The sequence below is a fragment of the Amblyraja radiata genome, chromosome 34, assembly GCF_010909765.2.
Source record: "Amblyraja radiata isolate CabotCenter1 chromosome 34, sAmbRad1.1.pri, whole genome shotgun sequence".
NCBI lineage: Eukaryota > Metazoa > Chordata > Chondrichthyes > Rajiformes > Rajidae > Amblyraja > Amblyraja radiata.
Window position 1 is genome coordinate 12,561,713 of NC_045989.1, and position 22,924 is coordinate 12,584,636.

Consider the following 22,924-nt stretch of genomic DNA (forward strand, 5'->3'; position numbering starts at 1 on the left):
ACAGCTGTTAAGCTAAGAGGCATCTTTCCCTGGTCTGTCTCTGAAATGGGGAAAATGGTTTCTTTAAGTGCTACAGAAGTGGATACAATTACAACTTTTAAAATAATTTTGGACAGATATATGAATATGAAGAAGGTACGCAAAAAGGCTGGAGAAACTCAGCGGGTGCAGCAGCATCTATGTAGTGAGGGAAATAGGCAACGTTTCGGGCCGAAATCCTTAGTTCAGAGAGCTATGGGCCAATGCAAGGAAGTGGGATGAACCCAATATGTCAATTTGTTCAGCAACGAGGTGGGCTGAGGGGCCTGTTTCTATGTTTTGCTACATGTTGAGGAACCTTGGCTTTTTCTAATTTACTTTCTCTGGATATTTGGGGTCAATAGGTCCACCCTCTCCTATTTGGGGGAACCAATTTCTGTGTATCTTTCATAGTGAGGAATTATGAGATACTTTCTCCAGTAAAGTGGGTGCTGGGGAGATTTACCACGATTTTGAAAAAGGAAACGAATTGCAGATGCATTCATTGGAAATGCTTACATCTGCATCTGTGGAAGGAAAACCAGTCAACATTTCAGGTGTGATTCCCTGACAGGGAAGCACAATTACATTTCTGCCAGTCATCTATCTGTGACGTTGGCTCAGATTTTGTCTCTATTAGTACAGCCTAACCTGTTTGGCACGTCCATTAGCCCTGCTAGTAGCAACTTGTGACTTGGGCAAAGAAGTATAATCTGCCTCTGACTGCCACAGTTGATTCATTTGTTCTTATCCTTTAAGAGATAGTCCTCTCACCTGCTAGTGTCGTCCTGACCACCCATCTACCTCATTAGAGTCCTTTGAACTATCTTTTAAATTGTTCTGTTTATGCTGTATCTGTACACTGGACACCTTGATTGTAACAATGGCTAATCTTTTATTTGACTGAATTGCACGCAACAAAAGCTTTTCACTGTACCTCGGTACATGTGACAATACAAAACTAAATGTTGGCAGTGCAGCAGCTAATTTATCCATAACACGAGACCCCAAATGAAGGCAGCAGGGATCTTAGTGGGGGCTTTATTTAGTTTGGAGATACAGCGTGGAAACTGGCCCTTCGGCCTACCGAGTCCATGCTGACCAATGATCCACGCACACTAAAGCTAGGAACAATTTACAATTATACCAAGCCAATTAACCTACAAACCTGTACATCTTTGGAGTGTGGGAGGAAACCAGAGCACCTGGAGAAAACCCATGCAGGTCATGGGGAGAATGTACAAACTACTTGCAGAGCTGGGTCGAACCTGTGTATCTGACGTTGTGAAGCAGCAACGCTACTGCTGTGCCGTCTTGAGGGGGAGGGGGGGGAATATCTGCACTGACAGAGTAGCTTACACCCCCCCCCCCCCCCCCCCCCCCCACACCTTGACTCTATGCTCCAGTATCTGAATTGGGGCAAAAGCACAGCCCCCTGATGCAGAAAGTCCTGGTCACGGTCTTAAGCCCAAAATCCAGAACCTATTACCTTGCTGCACAGACTGCAGTAGCACAATCAACTGAGACAGCAAATGGACTTTGTTCAATACTTCATCCTTTATGATCCACATTTACTGAGAGAGATCACCAGTCCACAGTGGGCCTCCAGCGCTTGGTGTTAAAACGTTTCCTCTGTTTCCTTTATTAGGGCTTAATTGCATTGTACGTTTCCCTGAGGGTTTTCAGTTGATCTGTTTACTCCTCTGGGATCTGAGACTGGCACTCAAACCACACCTGTCATTGAATGTCATTAATCCTGCTGAGCCAAAAACGAAGTCACTAAACCAAGGCAGTAGCCTAAAGCCACTGCAGGTCACGGGAGACATCTGGTTAGTTTCAGTCTCTGTGTAGCTGATGGTTTTATTGGGAATATTGTTAGTTTGAGGGGTTTGTGCAACATGCTCAAGCAAGGCAACCCAATTCAATCAGAGGTTTGGGTTTAATGAGTGTGGTTTCAATCAGCCTCCCAGCTTCACCTCGCTAGGATCTGCCAATGACCTTGCATTTGAAGGATGTATCCGAGCTGTTGACTAGGTTCAGATCTGGGTCAGTGCTATTTGGCCGCGGCTGCAGGCAGTGTACCAACCAGTTGATCCCACCAGTCCTTTAGTCTTGGGAAGGCAAGTGATACCCAATCCTTCATCCTTGAGCCCACACCGTTCACGAGCTGATTCCTTCTCCCAGATTTGGATTTACTCCAGTCTCCTCAACACGAGGTACTTCACTGGAGCATTGCAGAGGAAGTTTGCTGTGATCCCTCTACAGAGATATTGGGCAGAGCATTGAATGCGATTCCTTGCATAGCGGAGGTATGCAAACTCATTGCCAGGTAAATGGTGGGCATTATAATGTTGTGAGAATCCATGCCAGGATAAGGCTTGATTCTCTGAAATTCCTTCCCAAGTTCTCTTCTACATGGAAGAGACTTTCCTTAAATCAAACCCTTGGACTGAGCCAACATAGCACTACACTCCTGTGTCTCCTCTTGGAACACATTGGTTGTTATAAGGAAAATTGTTCTTGAATAGTTTGGGTATCTGTATACTGAAATAGTTTAAAACAAGCTCTCTGGAGGCTGGCTTAATGACAGCAAAGGGGAGATATTACAGGTATGTCTCGGGCAATAATGCCCAAAGTGTGCTCCACAACTTGTGAAGCATTGTTCTGCAATGTTTGGGCTGCTTGCTGAATGGGCTCCGTGCACAGAAAGCTTTAAGAAGAAAAGCCTTTGTCCTTTACTAAATACGTTGCTGTTCATTGATCCCCTGAGCAGCTGCTTCTGCCTCCGTGATCACAGAAGTTTCCTGAGCTGTGGCAGAAAACGTCTTGAAGGGATTCCCCTCCCCCCTCGCTCCGTCCCAGAAAATGCAACAAATGATGAAACTCCAATGTACAACAGATGTGGAGATGCCCACACAGGGAAACAGCTGGAAAAACAGCTGAACTGAAAGTAATGAGAAGTGAAAAATGAGGGTTTAAAGCAGCCTAAAGAGGAAACGCACAGAGCCTGTGTAGCTTCAGTTTGAATATCTACTTCTACTCGGGATTCCTTAGATTAATGAGTATCAAGAGTGCTTACAAGGCTGTAATCAAATTAATATATTTCCATGTTCTTTAGATAAATAGAACTAGCAATGTTAGATTGCAATTCCATTGTTTGCCTTCTTCCCTTTCCTTCAGACTAAATTCTTCCTCAGTGCAGTAGTGTTTGCACACTTCTGGAGTTGACTTTCATTGAAGTCCCAGATTGTGTTGCATGTCTGAAACAAACAGGAACAATTTATTTCTGAAACTGAGTCAAAGCGTAGAAAATGCCCCTTCAGCCCGCAAAGTCGTATTGATGGGTGCTTGATCCTTCTTCCAATAATACCTCAATCCATTTGATTCTCTCCATATTCCCATCAACACTCCCCAGATTGCACCACTTGCCTACACATCAGGGGAAAAATACAAAGGATTATTAACAAAACCTATCAACCCACACATTTTTAAGATCTTGGAGGAAACTAGATCACCAGGAGGAAACTGGTCAGGGGGAGAATGTGCAAGCTTCACACATACAGGTCAGGATTTAATGTGGAGCTGTGCTCAAAATGGTGTCGTTCGATTGTTATGTGTAGCAAAATACAGTGAAAATTTGTTCATGCACTCTCCAATCAAATATTATCCGCAAATACAATCAAGTCATACACATGTACAAAGAATACAAAAGGAGAAATAACCAAAGCGCAAAATAGTTTTACAGTCGGTGAAAGTGCAAATGAGAAAAATTGCAATGGTAATGACAAGGTAGATTGGGAGATCAGGACTCCACCCTTGGGTTATGTGTTTAGCTTAGTTTATGTGCCAGGCCACATATTTCTAATTTCTCCCCATCTCTCACATAAGCACTGTCCATCCTGTATGGATGTTCCCCATCTCGCTCCTCAATGCTCACTTCATCTAACAAATTCTTCACTACATGACTTCCTTGGTCCAGGTGGGGTTTTGCACGAGACAATCTAGTCTGCATAGTGTAATATTGCTGACTGCAATCTGATCGGTCAGTGGTTATTATATTGTGGGGTTTGACGACAGTGTGGCTAGGACAACCTGGTATAAACCAAGAGATGGGAATGTTCTGTTCTTTACACAGTACATTCCAATTACTTTGGGGCTGGTCAGACCACATTTGGAATGTAGCGTACTGGTTTGGTCTTGCTACCAATGGAAGCCTTGACTTTAGAGTCCTGCACCCATTCCTTGATGACTTCTGAGCCCACCACGAGGTTATTCTCCTCTTCTGTCGCCTCTGCGCCGATTTATTTGACAAGGAATCTTTGTTCCCCTACAGAATATCCTTTCTCTAGTTTCCACCACTTCCTCATGGACACCTCCCGCCAGCCTTGTCCACTCTCTCCACATTTTCATTGCCAACTGCTGCTGTTACATCAACCATCCCCTTGCCCATTCCAATCTCACTCCTTTGAACATGCAGCCCTTCACTCATTCTGTGCCATTCCCAACCATTAAATCTGCAGAAAATGGTAGTGCCATTCAACTTTGGTGGACTAACCTCTTCCCTGCTGAGGTTAGTTCTCAAAATGTTGTCCATCCTCTCTGAAGGATTGCCACTGATATTAAAGATCCACAGTTATCTTGGCGTAAGCCGGAAAAAAACTCTCCTCATTTATTTTCTCAATCCTAAAAATCAAATCTGTCCTTAACCTGCTACATTTTAGGGATTCCAGTCTTATTTACTGAGTCGCCTTTGCCTGGGATTATGCCCCTAACAGCTAGGAAGAGGGAAAATGCAATCAAATAAAAGTGACAGGATTAACGTAAGCAAACAAATTCAAAGCGAGTCCAACCACACTTCTCAAAGCACAATAAAGGGACAGAGTTTAGGAAAGGTAATACCAGAAGTTTCAATGCGACGACATCTATTCCCAGTTGCTAATGATCGATGGCCTTGACATCCGATAGAGACATAGGGAAGTCACCACACGTTTAAACTATTTATTAGGCCAGTGGCAGTTCAGTAAATCAAGCTCCAGCACCTGAGTCAACACATGCCTGTTTAACTAATTAGCTGTCTACCTATTCCACACTTACCCGTCTCCACACAAGAGAGAAGGGTGGCTCTTAACTGGGATTTGGATGGGTGGTGGACGGTGGATTAGTTGTTTTATAAATCTGAACACTTAACTTGTTCAGTAGTGGATTACAGCTGAGAACCAGTCTGTTTCAATGCATATTTTCATAAATATAATTCCCCAAATTGAAAATTAAAGTGGGAGAAAAATAAATATTAGTTGCGATACGATAAAACTTTATTTATCCCAGGAGGGAAATTGATCTGCCAGCAGTCATAAAACACAAGATACAGGAATTTAAAGTGACGAGTGGAAAGGATTGGGGATGTGCAAAGATTGGAGAGCGGGTAAAATGTTTAATTCTATGGAGAAATGCATGTGAATAGTAGCATCAAAGATTTCCAGACTTTCACCATTGTGTTCTGGGGCTAACTGGGGAAACCACTCTTCAGATGGCAATCAAGAGAGCAAGCAATGGGGTGCAGTGCAGTTATGAACTTACAAACTATAAGAGTATAACAATTCCTCACGGAGGGAAAGGTACTTTATTGGACCATAGTGGGACACACAAAGAAAACAACAAAACCATTACATTGAATCAATGAGGGCACAAGTGACTGCAGATACTGGAATTGTGAGCATGAATCGGACCGCTGAAGAAGAGTCCCAAATTAAAATGGCGTCTGTTCATTTCCTCCATAAATGCTGCCTGACCTGAGTTGCTCCAAGTTTTGGTTCATAACATCAATGGTGTGGTTTCACGATCCAACTGCATGTGGTTCTATATAAAAGCCTCTATCCTCAACCCTACTCTTCCATCCTTCTGTAATCTCTAACCCCTCTCCCTTTCCCCAGTTCTACAACCTTTTGTTGTCACTCCAACCCTAACCTCTTGTTCCTCCTGGACATTTTTACATCAGCATTGGAGGACACGTCTTCACTTAAACCAGCTCTAACCCCTTTCATTTCCTCTCTAAATTTCTCTCTGTCCTTTCTACTCTTGAACAAACTCTTTAATCCTTTAAACAAGCTTCTGGGCATCTGCTCCAAATGTTCTCCTTGCATGAATTGGGATCGAATTTTATTGGCGGGCATTGAGGTGTTTACATGTACAAATGCAAATAAATGTAGGTTGTGAGGGAGTGAATTCTGGGCACAAATCATTCTTTGTATGAAAGGAAATGTGTTGATGATATTTGGGTTCAAGTGTTGGGATAGAGAGGAGTCATTAATGACCAAGAATTAGATGGAGAGAACAAATGAAGGAACAATGAAGATAAAGTATCTTGGTTGCAGAAAGACTGCGAAAGTGCGGGTACAATGTTTATTTCTGGCTAGAAGTCAGGATGAGAAATGTCTTGGAATCCTTGGAATTCTCCAGCCTCCGGGGCTGTGGGTGATTGTTGAATATACCAGACTGATATGGATACTGAGCTCCACATGGTAGGTGTAGTAAAGTAAGAAGATCGGGCTGTTTTATTAAATGGCACCACAGAACAGTGAGACATGGGTTTGCAATCCCTTCAGTAAGTAGGATTTAGAAACTCAATGTAAAATAAGCAGATGTGACATCTTGGAAGTTATTGAGTTGGAAAATACTCCCAATGTAATTACATTGAAACCATGGCTCAGTGCAAAGCATCTTTAATCCCAAATTGATAGGAACCCCTGCAGGTAAACCATTCAAAACTGAATGCTCAGACCTACAAAAATATAGAACTGACAGCCATACACAGGATAGTTGAGACAAACAGTCAACAGGTATTGATGGGAATGCTGGATACACGAGGGTGCAGTTCTGCACCAAGTGGGGCTTCATCTACTGTTCAATGACAAAAGTTGAAACGCAAGTTTAAAAAGGGGAAGCAGGACAATGTACTGGGATGGCAGGAAGTTCAGTTCCACTAATTGCTGAAGTTACAAACACCACCTGAGTGTGTGCTAACCTGGTGGGGAGAAGCCCTTTCAGTTTGAAGCATCTCAGCCATGTAACTCGGTCAGTACGAGCAAGTCATGAAGACTGGGAGGTCCCAGTTCCTGTTGGGGGAGGACCATTGGTATCATTGCCCCTGGATTGAGGGGTAAAGTCCTCAATCTCTGTTTTTGATTGCTATCCAGTGGCCCCTGTTGACAGACCTGGGCCCAATCATGGCATCTGTGGAAATGCACCTCTCAAATATCAGCATCCACGTGATATTTGGCCACTTCTGTATTGCAAGCACAACGTGTGGGCTTTAAGATGCAAAATGACCTTGTGTTCAGGTATGCTTCGATGCCATCATTTGGTATCAAGCTTTATATTTGTTCTCTGGTAATGTCACTGCCTATATCATTGAAGGTTGGGAAATTAACCATTCCTTGTCAACAGCTAGCTGTTCCCCTAGCACTGGGAGACCCTGAGGGGTACCATGAATTGGAACCAGGAAGATGGCTCACAGAGCACTTAGGCCAGTGATATATAGTATATATAGTGTATACAGTGATATATAGTATATACAGTGATATATAGTATATATAGTCTGTTCCCATAACGTTGGATACAGTGGCTGGACCCAGGCCTCTGAGGAATCAAATCTCATAAATATACAATGTTAATATTCACATGCAATCCTTTCACATCACTCCATAGAGCCTATAAAACACTGCAGATCTGAAATTGGGATGCTGAGAAATAGTCAGCAGGTTCCGATGAGAGGTCAGCTATCTGAAACATTAACTATTTCTCTCTCCACAGATGCTGCCTAACCTGCTGAACACTTTTAGCATTTTTAAATTTTCTTTCAACCACCATACAGCTTTGTAAGAAGTGTCTGAGACTGCGTTCCCTTTTGATTGGGTATGATGGGACCAAAGGGGTCCGATACCTTTCCTCTCCCATGGCCGGGGATCACAACAATTCAGCTCAGTGGCTGACATTCTTCAGTGTTATCTCTTGTATTCTATAAAAATACTGATTTAATAATTGAACACTCAATTTGCATTGGAGCAATATTCTGATGCATTCACTTCCACATATATCAAAGGAGACTCTTGTTTTGCATGAATTTCTCAATGTAAAACAATAGAAATAATATGGAAATCTCATCACATAACATGAATACAAAACAAAGATGTTTTTAAATGATTGCCAGTGCATTATAGTTTGTTGCAGAGAGTGGAGCCCCCGGTGGACAGTCCTTGTACTGGCAGGCCTGGTGAACTGCAGGCTGCCTATGAGTCCTTTCCCCAGCGAGCCTGGCAGTTGTTAATCATCGGGCTCCAGAACACACTGCTCCACTATCTCCCGCAAATTTGGGTTCTCCATTGCAGCTGCCACTCGCTCCTTGTCGTTAATCTGCTTGTTAACTTAAAAAAAAAAAAAAGAAGAAATGAGGGGGAATCAGCAGCATGTGGTGAAAACTGCCTTCAGCAAATCTAAATACCCAAGGCAGTATTTTGTCTCATCAGTACAGGGCATTGGAGCCTATTTCTGAAAGCCACCCACCACATACAACAATGTCAACATTTATGCCGTGACAAATCCAAAAGCTACAGGCAAACAGTCCCATTAAAAACAAACAGAGAACAAAATGTGCTTTAGCTGTACTGAACCTTGTTCACCAACCCCTAATGCAATAAATAGCCTGGTCTCCAAATGGTTAATGCTACTTAGTTTAATGACACAATGATGTTAGGGTCATAATGATAAAGCATAGAAACTTTGGTCCAAATTGTCCATGCCAAACAATGTGCCGACCTCGGCCAGTCCCAGTATACATAGAACATTTTAGCATTCTTTTTTGCCTTATTTACCAAGGATATCTGTTCTCCCCATTTTGCCTTTCTGATAGCAACTGAAATGTAGATTTTTTTCTCTTCAGTTTAAACCAGCATCTGCAGTTCCTTCCTACGTAATTAAAACAATGTTCGGCAAACTTAAAAGCTGATAATTTTGACAAAACAAAGATGAGCCAGCATTGACGGGATGGTGCGAGTGGTCTCCTTCTGTGCCACAATCATGCTATTTATGTTTATTTTTAGGCATTAAATTCCATTTTTCTCCATTTGAATAGTTAGGATTACACAAATCCAAGATTATTACAGTTGATGACCTTCCCCAGCTTTAACTACAAAGTATTGAAAGGTGAGTGGTAATCTGACAGCTTTAAGATTGAGGTAAAATGTTTAATTGAATGATGCGTAAAATAATTGTTCACGATTGCAATCTGCAGCGTGCAGCTGAACAGAATGGAGAGTTCTGTTCAATGCCCTATATCTGTGATGATAAACAACAGTTTTTAAACTAGGGAATAGAGCGTGGGTGAACTGGGTCATTTATCATCATTTAATGATAAAAATCAAATCCCTCAAAGCCTAATTAAAACATACTTACTATCTTCCTCCGTGGAGTGTGACCCTTCAGAGATGTAGATTTCCAACTGTAAAACAACACTCATGTCAATCAAATAGCTAAAGATTGCGGATATTGGAAATCTAAAACAAAAACAAAGTGCTGGGAATATTCGGGTCAGGCATCAACTTTGAAAAGACTAATGGAGGACTGGCCAAATTTTGTGCCTTCCACCACAGTGATGAATGCTGTGGTGGATGTTTGTGTTACATATTTATTGTGTGTTCATTATCATTGTTACCACTGCTGGTAAATTCATTTCACTTGCACTTTATGTGCAATGTGACGAATAAAACCGTATTGTATTATATTGTATTGCTTCAGATTTAGGAGTTTAGTTTAGAAATACAGCGCAGAAACAGGCCCTTTGGCCCACCGAGTCCGCATCGACCAGCGATTCCCGCATATTAACATTATCCCACACACACTTGGGGCAATTTACACTTGTATCAAGCCAATTAACCTACAAACGTATGTCTTTGGCGTGTGCGTTAGATCTCGGAGAAACCTTAGATCTCGGAGAAAACCCATGCAGTCACGGGGAAAACATACAGACTCCGTACAGACAGCCCGTGTAGTCCGGGATCGAACCCGGGTCTCCGGCGCTGTAAAGCAGCAACTCTATCGTTGCGCCATCGTGCCATCCTCCGTCAAGGTCAATAAGCAATCGGACAACTTTTTAAGGAATTGACAGTCAAAACAGAAAACAAGTAATACATATGACCATGTTACAGGGGTAATTTACCAATTGAATCTGAGTCGATACTGAGCAGTGTTTGCTATGAAAGGTTCAAGTAAAAGTCTGTATTTAGCTTCTGTCAATCTTTAAAGCTGGGGGAAAAAACTCTAATCGACAGGTATGGACAGGTATGGGCTAACACAGACAAAGGCAGTAAGAAAATATAGTCATACAGTAGTTGCTCAGGTACAGCAAATCTGTTCTTGGAGAACCATGAGGTCTCCAACCAAGTTGGAGATTTGCAGAGATTCTGGAGAGTTGTAGTTGGAGATTAGAGGAGTGAGATTATGGAGGGATTTGAAATTAAGGATAAGATTGTTAACACGGAAGAATTGCTTAACTGAATTGATGGCTATGAACTGAGGTTTCTTACTGGGACTGTGAAAATGGTTTTGACCATACCCAAAGTTGGATGGAATCAATTTCTGCTAAGCAGGTACTGGATTTGGACCATTAGGAGTCACTTGGTGAGAGGGAAACGGCAAGGGTGAATGCGAGTTTGGTTGAGCAAACTTGTAGTGACACGAATGCCGTGTTGAATAATTATGTCAGACATTGGGTAACTGAGACTTTGAATGTGCATGTCTAAGTGAATTGAGAAAAGATTATTCTCTAGGTCGGATATACATACATGCAGGAAGTGGAGGGAGAAAGATGATGTGTAAAACTGCAGAAAGAAATGACCAAATTTGTTCTTGTGTGTGATTCAGACATCATAGAAACAAGGCAACATGAGATGAATATAGGTTGGGGGGAGTCTATATGGAGGATACAACAGGAAGAGTGAAATCGGGTCAGAGAAGATATAAACAGAAATCAACTACCAAAGCACTTTGTTGGATTAACCAGTTATCGCGTTTCAATTGTCAACACACAGAAGGCCATGACTTAATGAGGGACAAATGGAATTGGAATAGATCAACGTAACAGTTATTGTGGGCGTGGTGGGCCAAAGGGCCTCTTCTGTTCTAAATGACTCGATGATATAGATCAACACAGTAGAACAGGCTCAATGTCTAATCCCATTCCAAAGTACATCCCCCGAACAAACTGCTGGAAGAGCTCAGCATATCAGGCAGCATCTTGGAGGAAAATGGACAGATGACTTGTCCGGTGAGAGTTTTTCTTCAGTCCAAAGAAAAGTTGTGCCTCAATGTCATCTGTCCATTTTCCTCCATGCATGCTGCCTGACTGGCTGAATTCCTCCAGCAGTGTTTTATTTTTGCTTACATTTCAGCATCTGCAATCTCTTGTGTCTACATCTCACTGAAGGCCAGTGAGTTCAGATGATATCACCCTCAAACAAACTACTGATCGGAACTCGTGCTTTCCCAAGAACTGCCTTAGGCCCTTCCTTTCTCTTACACTTTGTTTTAATTCCTAATTATGATTATAACGATGGACCTTGACCTGCTGCTTGGATCCATCCATATCATCAAGCTGTGACAGAGGTTTGACATTGACTGTCTAAACTAGAGCTGAGAGATTTTGAAAGCTCCAGAGAAATTAAAACTCCATTGGCAAACTAGATTGTCAAGGATCCTTCTTAATAACGACTAGAGGGATCGATCAAAAAGCCATTTCTCCTTACCTTGTGTTTGAAAGGTAAACATCGTTGCAACTTGACTCGTAGACAGAGACCTTCAAGTATAAATACAATAATTGTATAAACATTGTGCAAAATCAAGCAATATCATTCACAGAAGTTAATTCTTTCCTTCGTTGCCATTTATCTTTCATCTTTTAAAGGCTTTGACAGTTTACTGGTTCAGTCCCCATGATACCAAATTCCTTCAGACCTTGCAAGCTCTACGATGGCAGAGATGATCCCATTCTCACTTGCACTTCCAATGGGATTGGTTGGAGAATGCTGCCCAAAGTTAATATCTGTATAACAACTGTCTAAGGTAGGTGAGACATTGGTTCAATATGGGAGCTTGTTCTGAGGTGCTGTGCTCTTAAGAGGAATGATGCATGAGAAGTGACTGTAAAAACTGCAGGTCTAATCCCCTTTGCCATTTACCAGCACAAGAATGCAGGTCCTCAAAATGTCTACAAATCCAGACAAAGACCACACTTGTGAATACAATCCTACAACTTCCATTTCCTGCATTTTGGCAAGATTGGTGTTTTAGGCACACTTGTGCGACCTGGGCATACAAAGGATAGCCAAGTTTACTTTGGTCCCTTGCATACTGGTAACTTGGAAGAATTTCAGCAGCGTGTTCAGTGGATCCAAGCTGAACCCTGGAGATGGGAGTGCAGCCTGGTGCCCTGCCAAAACAATCTTTCCTCAACTTCTTCCACATTTAAAGCATAACAGCAGGCTTCATGCTGATAAATACAGCGCAGGGCCACGGGAGTGCTGCATTGTCACAAGGGGAGGAAGATGGCAACCTTGCCATGCACCTGTTGCACCAAGACTTCCCAATACTGTCCCAAGAAAGACTATTATTATGGTGACAGTACTTGGAGAGCAAGCAATCTCTGTTCAAATGCTTCTTTTATTGGATCAATAAAACTAGGGATCAGTGACCAGGATAAAAAGCATATCTTGTCCAAACTAATCCTTTAATGGTTTCAGTTCACCTGAGCACATCTATGTCGAGTGCATCCATTAATTTGAGAAATGACTTGCAGAGTCGTATGTATGTAGTGTTGGAAGTACCTTCTTCTGGATGAGTTGTTAAACACTGGCCATGTCTATTCTTGCAGGTGGGTATAAAAAGACTGCACTGCATTCTTTTGTAAAGAATCAAGGCAGTTCCCCACGGTTTCCTGGTAAATATTTACCCCACTATTAATCCCGTTAGTTATTAGCATCTTATTGTTTGTAGGATCCTGCTTGCACAGATTGGTTGGTGGACTTCCTAAATCATAGCAGTGACTTCAAAAAGTATTTTGTCAATAAAGAGCTTTGGGTGCCCCATCACCATAAAAGGCACAATACACGTCCAAGCTTTTCTTTGTTTCTTGGTTCCCATGCCGTGGCAACAACTAATTGGTTTCATCAATGGATTATTCAGAGGAAGAAAAGCTTTGATGGTCAACTGTGCGAAAATGCTTTCAACTCCTGACAAGAAACTTAATTCAATGCCCTTTGACCTCCAACCTTTTAACCTGAGACAATTACTTGAAATAGTTTAGCGTGGGTCATAACCTGCTACAACGATGAAACAGGAAGCAGAATCTGCAGGAACTGGAGCCCCATTTTGTTCATCGAAGAGTGACAGTTCTGAGTACAGAGTAAAATGAGGTTAACTCTGATCGAGGAAGGTCAGAATCTTACAAACAGAAACGAGAGGCTGGGAAGGCTACCGACACCTGCTCAAAGCTGAGCTTCAATGCTGTGGCATTAATGCCACAAAGAAATCAAACAGCATCCTTTTTAATCTGTTTTGTTAGGATTTCAGTAAGGGTCAGCAAGTCACCCTGACAACAACTGGATTCTTGAAGTGTGTGGGAATGAAGGAAAATGGAGGAGAAATGGAAAATTGTTTCAACTGACATGAGAGCAGAGTTGTACTTTAGACACACAGTTCACCACTGGATGTCCGCTTGCCCAGAACTATCCAAACAGCCACTACTGGAAGATTAAGAGATCTTATTCACCAACTTTTCTTTTACAAAGCATGGGGTATGTTCTTCGCCATTTATTTTCCTGCCAATCTCTCCTGTGAGCTTGAAACTTTGACCCACATGTGAAGCCGTGAGATTCATGAACACCTTTAGCAACCTCGTCCAAACAGAATCATCACCTCTCCTATGTTGACATTAATGTTATCTATATGAAGAACTGAGGTTAGAGTTGAATGCCATCATTGTGATGCTATTGACAACCCTCGAGTGAGGTCAAAAGCAAATTGGAGGAACAGGACCTCGTATTTTACTTTGGCAGCTTATGACCCAGCCATATGTATATTGATTTCTCTAATTTCAAGTAATCCTTGCATCCACTCTCTCTCCGTCCCTCCTCCGTTGTACTAGTTTCACTGTCGTCCTGTTGAGTTTCACCGTCTGTATAACTTGTTATCATCTACCCCACAGCCAACAATGGACCATTGTGGGCTCCACCTTTCCTTGATCATCGTTGCTTTTTGCATATCTTTCATACATTTGTTCTATGTACTTCCTATATCCCTGGTTTTCCTTTCCTGACTCAGTCTGAAGAAGGTACCAAAAATGTCACAATCCTTTTCTCCAGAGATGTTGCCTGACCCGCTGAGTTACTCCAGCTTTTTGTATCTATCGTCAACATATTATTGTGTGATTTAGCTGCTCTATATCAAACAAATTAGTAAATAGAGTTTGCCTGCATAAGATTCTCCTTTCTTTACGGTTATAATTGGACGCCTGGACTTCATGCAGCTTGAGCAGTAATATATTCAACAGATGAATGCTGATACGCTTTGAATTATAGGATTAAATAGTACAGGAAGAGGCCATTCAGCTCGTGTTTTCTGACGGAGCCAATTAGTCCCATTCCATCACTCCTAGTTTGTTCCCCATACACTGACGTTTTTATTTTCATGCATTAATCTCTCTTTTTTTTTTTTTTAAGTTTACAACTTTCTAGTCATTGCATGTTTTATATCTGGGTGTAATATCAGATTTAAATGGTAAAGAATGAAACCATTCTGACTCTGGTCTACTGAGAATCCTACAACTTTAAAAAAAAATAAAAAATTAATGCAGTGCACCCAGCTATGAGTCTTAAGAGTTTTCTTCTTGGAGGATGAAAGAATGGTGACAGCGTGTGTCAAAAGTAGATAAATGACTCATGATCCCTTGCTATCAGGAAACATCCCAAAAGCAGAAGCGTGGAAACAGCACTGAGTGCTGATAAGAGTGGGGTGGCAGAATTAAAAGGTTATTGATAGTATTACATGACCCCTCCCGCCAGGACCTTGATCTGCATTATTTTAAGAAAATGGATAAGTGCAGCAGATCTGGTAGAAGTTCTGTTTTAGAAAAGTTTTGCCAATGAGCAAGAGACTCTGTACTCTCTCCCCATTTTCCTAGTCTCCCCACACATTCATTTCTCCTGATACCAGATGGACATTGGTAGGGTGGACGGTCATAAACCATTTTTCCCCATGGTGACAATATCAAAGACCAGAGGGCATAACTATAAGGTGAGGGGAGCAAAGGTTTGTTTACACAGAGAGTGGTGGGGGCCTGGAATGTTCAACCAGGAGTGGTGGTGGAGGCAGATACAATAGTGATGTTTAAGAGGCTTTTAGATATGCACATGGTTATACAGGGAATGGAGGTATATATGAATTGTATATGTAAGCAGAAGAGATTTAATTTATCTTGGCATCAAGTTTGGCACAGACATTATGGACCAAAGGGCCTGTTTCTGTGCTATACTGTGCTATGTTCTATGGACAAGCAACCTGTTGACAGGCTAGTGACATGCTAACCAAGGACAACTAAGGAGATACCTAAGAGAAGTTTATTGCAACCCTTCTCACTCCCAAAGCACAGTGAATAACACTTGCTCCCAAGTTTGTTGGTTGTGGATTCCAGTCCTATTCAAGAGACAAACATGAACTCTAACCTGACTCTTCGGGACATGGGGAAGAATAGGAAAGGTTGTGAGGAATTTGGGCCAACCACTGTTAAATGTGACCAGCATAGATGAGGCATCTTGGTTGGCATGGACCAGTTGGGCAGAAGGGCCTGTTTCCATGCTGTATGAATCTATGACAATACCTTGAGAAGGCTCTATTGCTGGCGATGCCATCTTTCGGGGGAATTGTTTGCACAGGCCCTGTCCCTTTCTAGGTGAAAATTATTTCATGGTACTAATTCAAAGAGGAACAGTTCTCTCAATTGAAACATTTTAAAACTGCAGATCTGAAATAAACCAGAAAATGCTGGAAACTCTCAGTAGGTCATGCAGCATTATGTAGAATTGATGCAAAATGATTGACATTAACTGCTTCTCTATCTATAAATGCTGCCTGACCTTCAAGTGCTTTAGTCTTTTTTGTGAGATTTGAGTCTGTGAAAGTTGCTACTGAAGTACAGTTAAACAAACTGCTGGATGAACTTGATAGGTTAGGCAGCTTCCATGATAGGAAATGGACAGACAATGTTTTTGGTCGGGACCATTCATTTCACCGAAATAAAGTTTCTTTATTCACTCACCGATCAGAGTAGCTAGAGAGCAGTGAGGAACTGTTGGTGTGAATCGAATAATGATGAGATATTCATCATCAGCTAGCAACTTCACTTCTACACATTCTTCAGTAACCACGTCCAGTTCTTCCAGGGTGTTCGGCTTTTCTGGATCACGAATCGTACGAATAATGTCTGACAAAGAAGAGACACCAACTACAATGGATTACTTTTATAATACAAATGAACTGCAGATGCTGGTGTAACTCAGTGGGCCAAGCAGCATCTCTGAGGAGAAAATGGAAAGGTGACATTTCTGGTCAAGAACTTCTTCTGGATCCAAAACGCCACTTGTCTGTTTTCTCCAGAGTTGCTGCTATTTACTGAGAGTTCTTAGTATGCGCAGTAACAGCAGATGTAGTTGTATCAAACCTTTATTTGTCAGCTGTACACTGTGTTCATTAATTATTTACATGAATAGGATAAATGATTAATAAACGTTGGGGCAATTTCAGCACAAAGTCTGCATCAAACCAAATTGGCTTAATGTCACCTGCATATTGTGGATTTCTGGAACAAAGTCATTTCAGTTCCATTCAGTTAAACAACACAATACTACTTTTTGGAGTGAGTCGTGCAATCTTCAGCATGTCTCATTGGGAGGACTGTCAGCTTTGAATATGCATCTGTGCAATCTTTGTTAATGGTCAAGTAGCTGACAGGACTGTCTGCCAGAGTGTGGTGATAGTGGTGCATCCTGGTGGGTGAATAAACACGACTGTTTATTCTCCCTGCTGAGAGATCAATGTCGAGCCATCAGTATGCCTTGCAACTAAACAACTACCTGTTGTGCAATAACACTGCTGGCATTTGCGAAATGATAGCTGGATACGACTCGTTAAATTGACTGAGGCCATTAACGTGCAACTCTTTGAAACAATGTGGCTATCAGTTGGATCACATGACTTGGGGAACCATTACTCCACTGCAATCCATATCCTCTACCATTGAGACGGACAAGGTCGTCTGGTGCATGGGAACATCAACTCTGCACGTTCCCTCCAAGTTGCATGCCATCATAACTTGGTAACACATCGCCAGTCCTTCAATGCTGTTGTGTCGAAATCTTGGAACACTTATGCCAACTCCAGACGGATTGCAGTGGTTCTGGAAGCTAAATCGCCCCCCACAAGCGCAATCAGGGATGGGCAATAAACTCTGATCTTGTCAGTGATGTCCAGATCCCCAAAACGAATAAATAAAATAGTTGATAGGAATATACATATTTGCCATGTACAAAGGCATCATCAAGGATAAGGTACCATTATGCTTTCGAAAATATATTTAAAAGTGTTATTATTCTGTCGTTTCAAACATGATCGATTATGCCAGTTCCCAAATGCAGTGTCTATAAATGTTCCAAGTCGACCTCTTTGACCAACTTCTGCATTCGAGTGACTGATAAAGAACAAGTGTTGTTCTTGTAAAAGTTGTAAAACTGTCCTATGATGAGCTGAAGTTTACGCCAACAATTTGACTGTCCACAGAACTACGACCAATTTATGCTGGGGGCATAAATCCTTACCATAGACTTCTAGCGATTTCTCTTCCATTTTTCTGATTTTCTCCGCATCTTCTTTAATTGATAGCCGCGAAAGAAAGAGGAACTTTGCCAGGGCAAAGGACGCAAGCCCAGAGACTATTTCCATCCTTCAGCCATTACGCTGCCGCAGCTGCAAGACTGCTACAAGCTAAACTTCCGGGTCTGCCAGCCCTGACACATCGAGTACAGACGCAACTGGAGGTGTTGTGATGACAATTTCCAAGTCCTGATCAAAGATTATAGAGGAGCTCCGCTATAGGATCTTTGGTCCTGATGGACCATCCCAGGGTCTGTAAAGAAGTGGCTAGTGGGGCAGTTGATGCATTGATTTTTTGTTTCCAAATTTCTCTAGATTTGGATAGGAAGGATAGTCTTAAGAAGGGTCGCGACCCAAACCGCCATCTATTCCTTTTCTCCAGAGATGCTGCCTGACTTGCTGAGTTACTCCAGCATTTTGTATTTTTCATCTCCAGATTTTGTATTTGCACTGGAATACCACTCCTCACTTACAGCTTTCTTGCCCCCACCACCAATATCAGTCTGAAGGGTCCCAACCCAAAACATCACCCATCCATGGTCTCCAGAGACGCTGCCTGACCTGCTGAGTTACTCCAGCACTTTGTGTCTTTTTTTAAACACAAGAGATCCTAAGGGATCTGTATATGGTGGACAGGGAGAGAATGTTTCCTCTTGTCAGGAATCAAGGGTCACTGTTTGAATGCAAAATGTCACCCATCTAAGACAGATGAAATGGGGCTAGTCTTTTGAAATTTTAGTCAATAGTAATGCACAGGGTGTTGATGATGGGGGAAACATCTTCGAATATTGGGAACAATAGTACAACTGAGCATGCCTCAAGAGAGCAGTATAATTGCAGATTTTTCATCTTGTCCATGTTGGCAGGAAAAAAAACATATTTCAATGTCATTAAGCTGGAAAGAGTGCAGAGATTTGTGCGGATTTTACCAGCACTTGCAGGCCTGTGTCATAGTTATACAGCATGGAAACCGGCCCTTTGGCCCAACTTGCCCATACTGACCAACATGCCACATTTATACTAGTCCCACCTAATGGTCATACTGCACTGAGCTATAGGGAGAGGCTGGGCACACTAGGACGCAGGGTGATCAAGGAAACTTAAGAGGAACCTGAGGGGCACCTTTTATCACATAGAGGGTGGGTATATCCAATGAGTTGTCAGAGGAGGTAGTTGAGGCAGAAATTAAAACAAAACTTGGAAGACCTTTGGACTGGTACATGGATGAGAAAGGTTTGGAGGGATATGGGCCAGGCATGGATGGGACCTCTTGGTCGGCAAAGGTAAGAGGCCGAAGGGCCTTTTTCCGTGTGATTGACTAAAGGAAGCGGTTATGGATTGTGTTGAGCCAAACTTCCTTTAAGGCAGCTCATTCCCGCCCATTGTCAATTATACTGAATCAGTCTGGCCTTTGCCATTGATGCTGAAGGTGTCGGTCAGTGATACCGAGGATTTACTGAGTGGGGAACCGCCAGCAGGCACAGTAGTGATGAGTGGACAAAACATGGTGGGAGATATGATATTGGCAACAGTGCCATTGATGTTCTGTACGTTTCCTCTGGGTGCTCTGGTTTCCTCCTAATCCCAAAGACTTGTGGGTTTGTAGGTTAGTTTGAAACTGTAAAATTGATCCGAGTGTGGAGGCTGCAGATGCAAATGTGGCATAATATGGAACTGGTGTGAATGGTGATCAATGGTTGGCATGGATATGGTGGGCCGAAGGACTTGTATCCAAGCTGTATCTCTAAACTAAGCGGTGAGTGCAGGATTATGAGCTACAAAGTAATCTGGGGGGAGGGGGGTTGTCCCAGTTTATGATTCACAAAAAGACTAGTAAGGCTTTATTCTTTCACTCCCATTTAGTATCAGTACAGGCAAGAATTTTAACCATTGCACGGTTAATGAATCATGCATTGGACAAATATTTGAAGGTACAACGTTTGCAGGTCTTTGACAAAATATTAGGTAACTCATTCATGAAACGCGCATGGACGCGATGGACAGAACGCCTTCTGTTGGGATATCCATGATTCTCGTTATGTGATATCGATTGCTTCTGCCTGACTTTGCTGTCGACTCAACCAAGCTTGATGTTGTTCATCCCGCCCCTTGCTCACTGATTGGCCGAGTGATGGAGCGCACCCCCAGCTCCATGCAGGTGATAGGTTAACGTGGCTGTCAGTCAGCCACACTGGCATCAGGTTAGGTTGTGGCGGCAGTTGGTCCCGGGCCTCCGGTAAACAGTCGGGCCCCGGGCCGCGCCGCGCCATGGAGACGGGAGCCAAGGTCCAGGAGGTGTTGCTGGACGCCTCGCCCGAGTGGAGGGACGCCAAGGGCCTGTCGCGGCCCAGAGCTGTGGGCTGTTGCCGGGCGCTGTGCGGACTGTGGCGGCCGGGCGAGGGGCAGAGCAGCGGCCTGTGCTTCACCGCCTTGTGCAAGGACGCCGGCCGCTTCTGCCGGAGGACGGTGGCTGCTGCGGGCGGGGAGTTTACCGAGTGAGTCGGTGGGTGGGCAGCACTAGGCCCGAGGGCGTCACGTGGCCACCGCACTCGGCATTCTGGGAGTTGTAGTCCCGGGGGCGAAATCACCAGTCACGTGACCTCTCCCACTCAACGAGCTCATGGCCTGGCCTCTATGAATGAGACTTGATTATCACATGTGACCTGGCACAGTGAGATTGGTTGTTTTGCAGACACAAGTATGCAAAGAGTCGCCACATATAGGGCCCCCGACAAAGTTATAAAGTAGACCCAATGGTACCCCCTTGTTCTCGATGACCCCCAACTCCAGCACCCTCTTTGTTCTCAACGGTGTGTCAGTCACTCATTCGTGCCCGTCTTCCTCTGGCAATCACGCGGACTCTCGTGACCTCCGGCACTCACCGCCTGTCCTTGACCTGAGTGGTTCTGTGCCATCAATCCACATGCTTGTCACCCCCTTGGACACCTCTGACTCTCAAAAATGCATCAACCACCTTTAACATTAACACTCCACAGGTGTCAAGAGAGTCAGAACCTCCAGCATCTTCTGCCTGTCCATGGAAACCTTGTGCTGTACAATTGGGGGATTGCAGTTTGCTAAATTAATTACTGTTTTACAATGTTCAATATATACACCCAAATAGAACTTAGAGCAGCATGTGAACATTGCGTATTGCCCGCAATACGATGCCAAGTTAAACTAATCTGCTCTGCCTGCACATAATCCATATCCTTTCATTCTGTTCATATCCATCTAAAAGGCACGTAATTGCAACTGTCACATCTGCTACCACTACCTTCATTGCAGCATGTTCGAGCCCCCTTCACATCCTATGCAGCTATCTCCATTAATCATTCTCCCTCTGACATAAGGTATGCCCTTTAGTCTTTGACGCTTCCACCTTTGGGGGAAAAAGCTTCTGACTGTATGCCTCACACAATGTTATATATTTCTGTGAGGTCTCTCCTCAACCTCCAAGGCTCCAGAGGATGCAATCCAAGTTAATCCAACCTCTCCTATAGCTAGTACCTTCTGATCAGTATCCTGGTAAACCTTGTCTGCACCCTCCACATCCTTCCTTGGTGACCAAAACTGCACATAATACTCCAAATGCAGCTGAATCAAAGTTTTTTAAAGCTGTATTGTGGCATCCTGACTCTTCTAATCAATGCCTGGCCTGATTCAATAAAACCATCACAATCCTGATAATAGAATCATAGTCATACAGCAGTGAAAAGGCTCCATGGCCCAACCTCTCATGCTCATCATGTGCTCATCTAAGAGTCTACTTTACGAGAGGAAGGGTCTCAACCTAAAACATAAATTGTTAATTTCCCTCTGTGGATGCTGCTCGACACCATGTGTTCCACCAGCAGTTTGTTCTATGCTCTGGATTCTAACGTGCAGTCTGCAGTGTCACCAAAATAATTTCTCTGGTTATTTCACGTCCACTATTTGGTCCACTGTTCACAGCCCTTTCTCCCCAACAGCTCTGCACCTGGCTATTTTTCTCCTCTCTAAGGTTTCTTGTGAGATTTTATTACTGTTTAAGGGCAAGATGTTGTGAGTGCATCTTGTAAGATTTAAAAACAATTACATAGAGAGAATGTTTAGGATGTCAGCTGTTTTATGGTTTTGCAATTGTGATAAATTGAATCAGTGTACAACAGCGCAGAACATGCTTATAGTATATATTTTTGCATGCACGCAACTCCTGTGCCATTGTCTTTTATGTAAATGTATTACAAATAAACATCATAAACTGGCTGAAGCAGAATACAGGCTATTCTTGGGTTAAGAACATTAAAATATTGACACCCTTGCCAATGAACGAGCTCCCACAATGTATTAAACTCAAAAGTCCTACATTCTACTTTTGTTTGTTCCAGCAGCAGTAGTTTCTTCTCTCTCCAGTTTTAGTAATTGTTCTTTCTTATATTACAACTCGATTTTGATAGTAGTAATTGAGTATAGAAATAGCTCCCATTCCCTAATGAGGTGCTAACCGATGAGACTGCTTGAAATATTGTGAAACCTTGTGTCTATCGCTGACATAGCCCAACTGCTGCAATAAGTCTCTGCTCAACTATTGCCAGTTTCCTGGTACGAATGATTGTCTGGTGTAACCACAGATGGTGTAAGCATTAGAGGTTTGATGTGTTTCTGCTTCTCTAGCTGATGTATTTTCTCTGCCTGCGACATTTATGTTTGGCAGCTTTGTTTGGGAAACAACGGAGAATTTGCTGACTTCGCCCAACAGGGGACGTCTTCTTGCTCTGACTAACCGCAACGATTTGGGGGTCTACGAGTTCTGTGTCCAGGATGGCATCTGTGACGTTACCAACACTCACAGCTGTAGTGAGGAGGCACTGCAGAAACTGGTGGAAAACAAAAACCTGAGTGAGTGATACGACTGTGTTTGTTAAAGAAAATCGCTTTGATCAAAATAGCATTA

The 22,924-nt window shown here is 42.9% G+C and overlaps 2 protein-coding genes across 3 annotated transcripts in view; one reads left to right on the forward strand and one right to left on the reverse strand.

Moving 5' to 3' along the window:
- Positions 1 to 5,619: 5,619 nt before the first annotated feature.
- On the reverse strand, positions 5,620 to 18,114 carry ciao2a (cytosolic iron-sulfur assembly component 2A). The gene is made up of 5 exons (XM_033050705.1): positions 17,934 to 18,114; positions 16,379 to 16,543; positions 11,814 to 11,863; positions 9,466 to 9,511; positions 5,620 to 8,438 (listed from the first exon to the last, which is right to left on the reverse strand). The coding sequence occupies exons 1-5, from the start codon at positions 18,055 to 18,057 to the stop codon at positions 8,338 to 8,340; spliced, it is 486 nt and encodes a 161-aa protein (XP_032906596.1). The 5' UTR covers positions 18,058 to 18,114; the 3' UTR covers positions 5,620 to 8,337.
- Positions 18,115 to 20,092: 1,978 nt separating this feature from the next.
- Positions 20,093 to 22,924, forward strand: part of spg11 (SPG11 vesicle trafficking associated, spatacsin) — a 114,915-nt gene continuing 112,083 nt past the window's right edge. Inside the window, exons 1-2 of one of the 2 annotated variants that reach the window (XM_033050633.1) lie at positions 20,093 to 20,483; positions 22,685 to 22,869. In XM_033050633.1, coding sequence (XP_032906524.1) covers positions 20,257 to 20,483; positions 22,685 to 22,869 — 412 coding nt within the window. In that variant the 5' untranslated portion in view covers positions 20,093 to 20,256. The remainder of the gene's footprint in view (positions 20,484 to 22,684; positions 22,870 to 22,924) is intronic. The other variant, XM_033050634.1, reaches the window with a different exon arrangement.

Bases quoted from the DNA above. Each gene is read 5' to 3' on its own strand.
- ciao2a (XM_033050705.1), bottom strand. From the start codon at position 18,057: ATGGAAATAGTCTCTGGGCTTGCGTCCTTTGCCCTGGCAAAGTTCCTC. The intron at 11,864-16,378 runs GTGAGTGAATAA...TTATACTTGAAG, and splicing joins CTCTCTAGCTACTCTGATCG to GTCTCTGTCTACGAGTCAAG. The intron at 8,439-9,465 runs GTAAGTATGTTT...TTTTTTTTTAAG, and splicing joins ACACTCCACGGAGGAAGATA to TTAACAAGCAGATTAACGAC.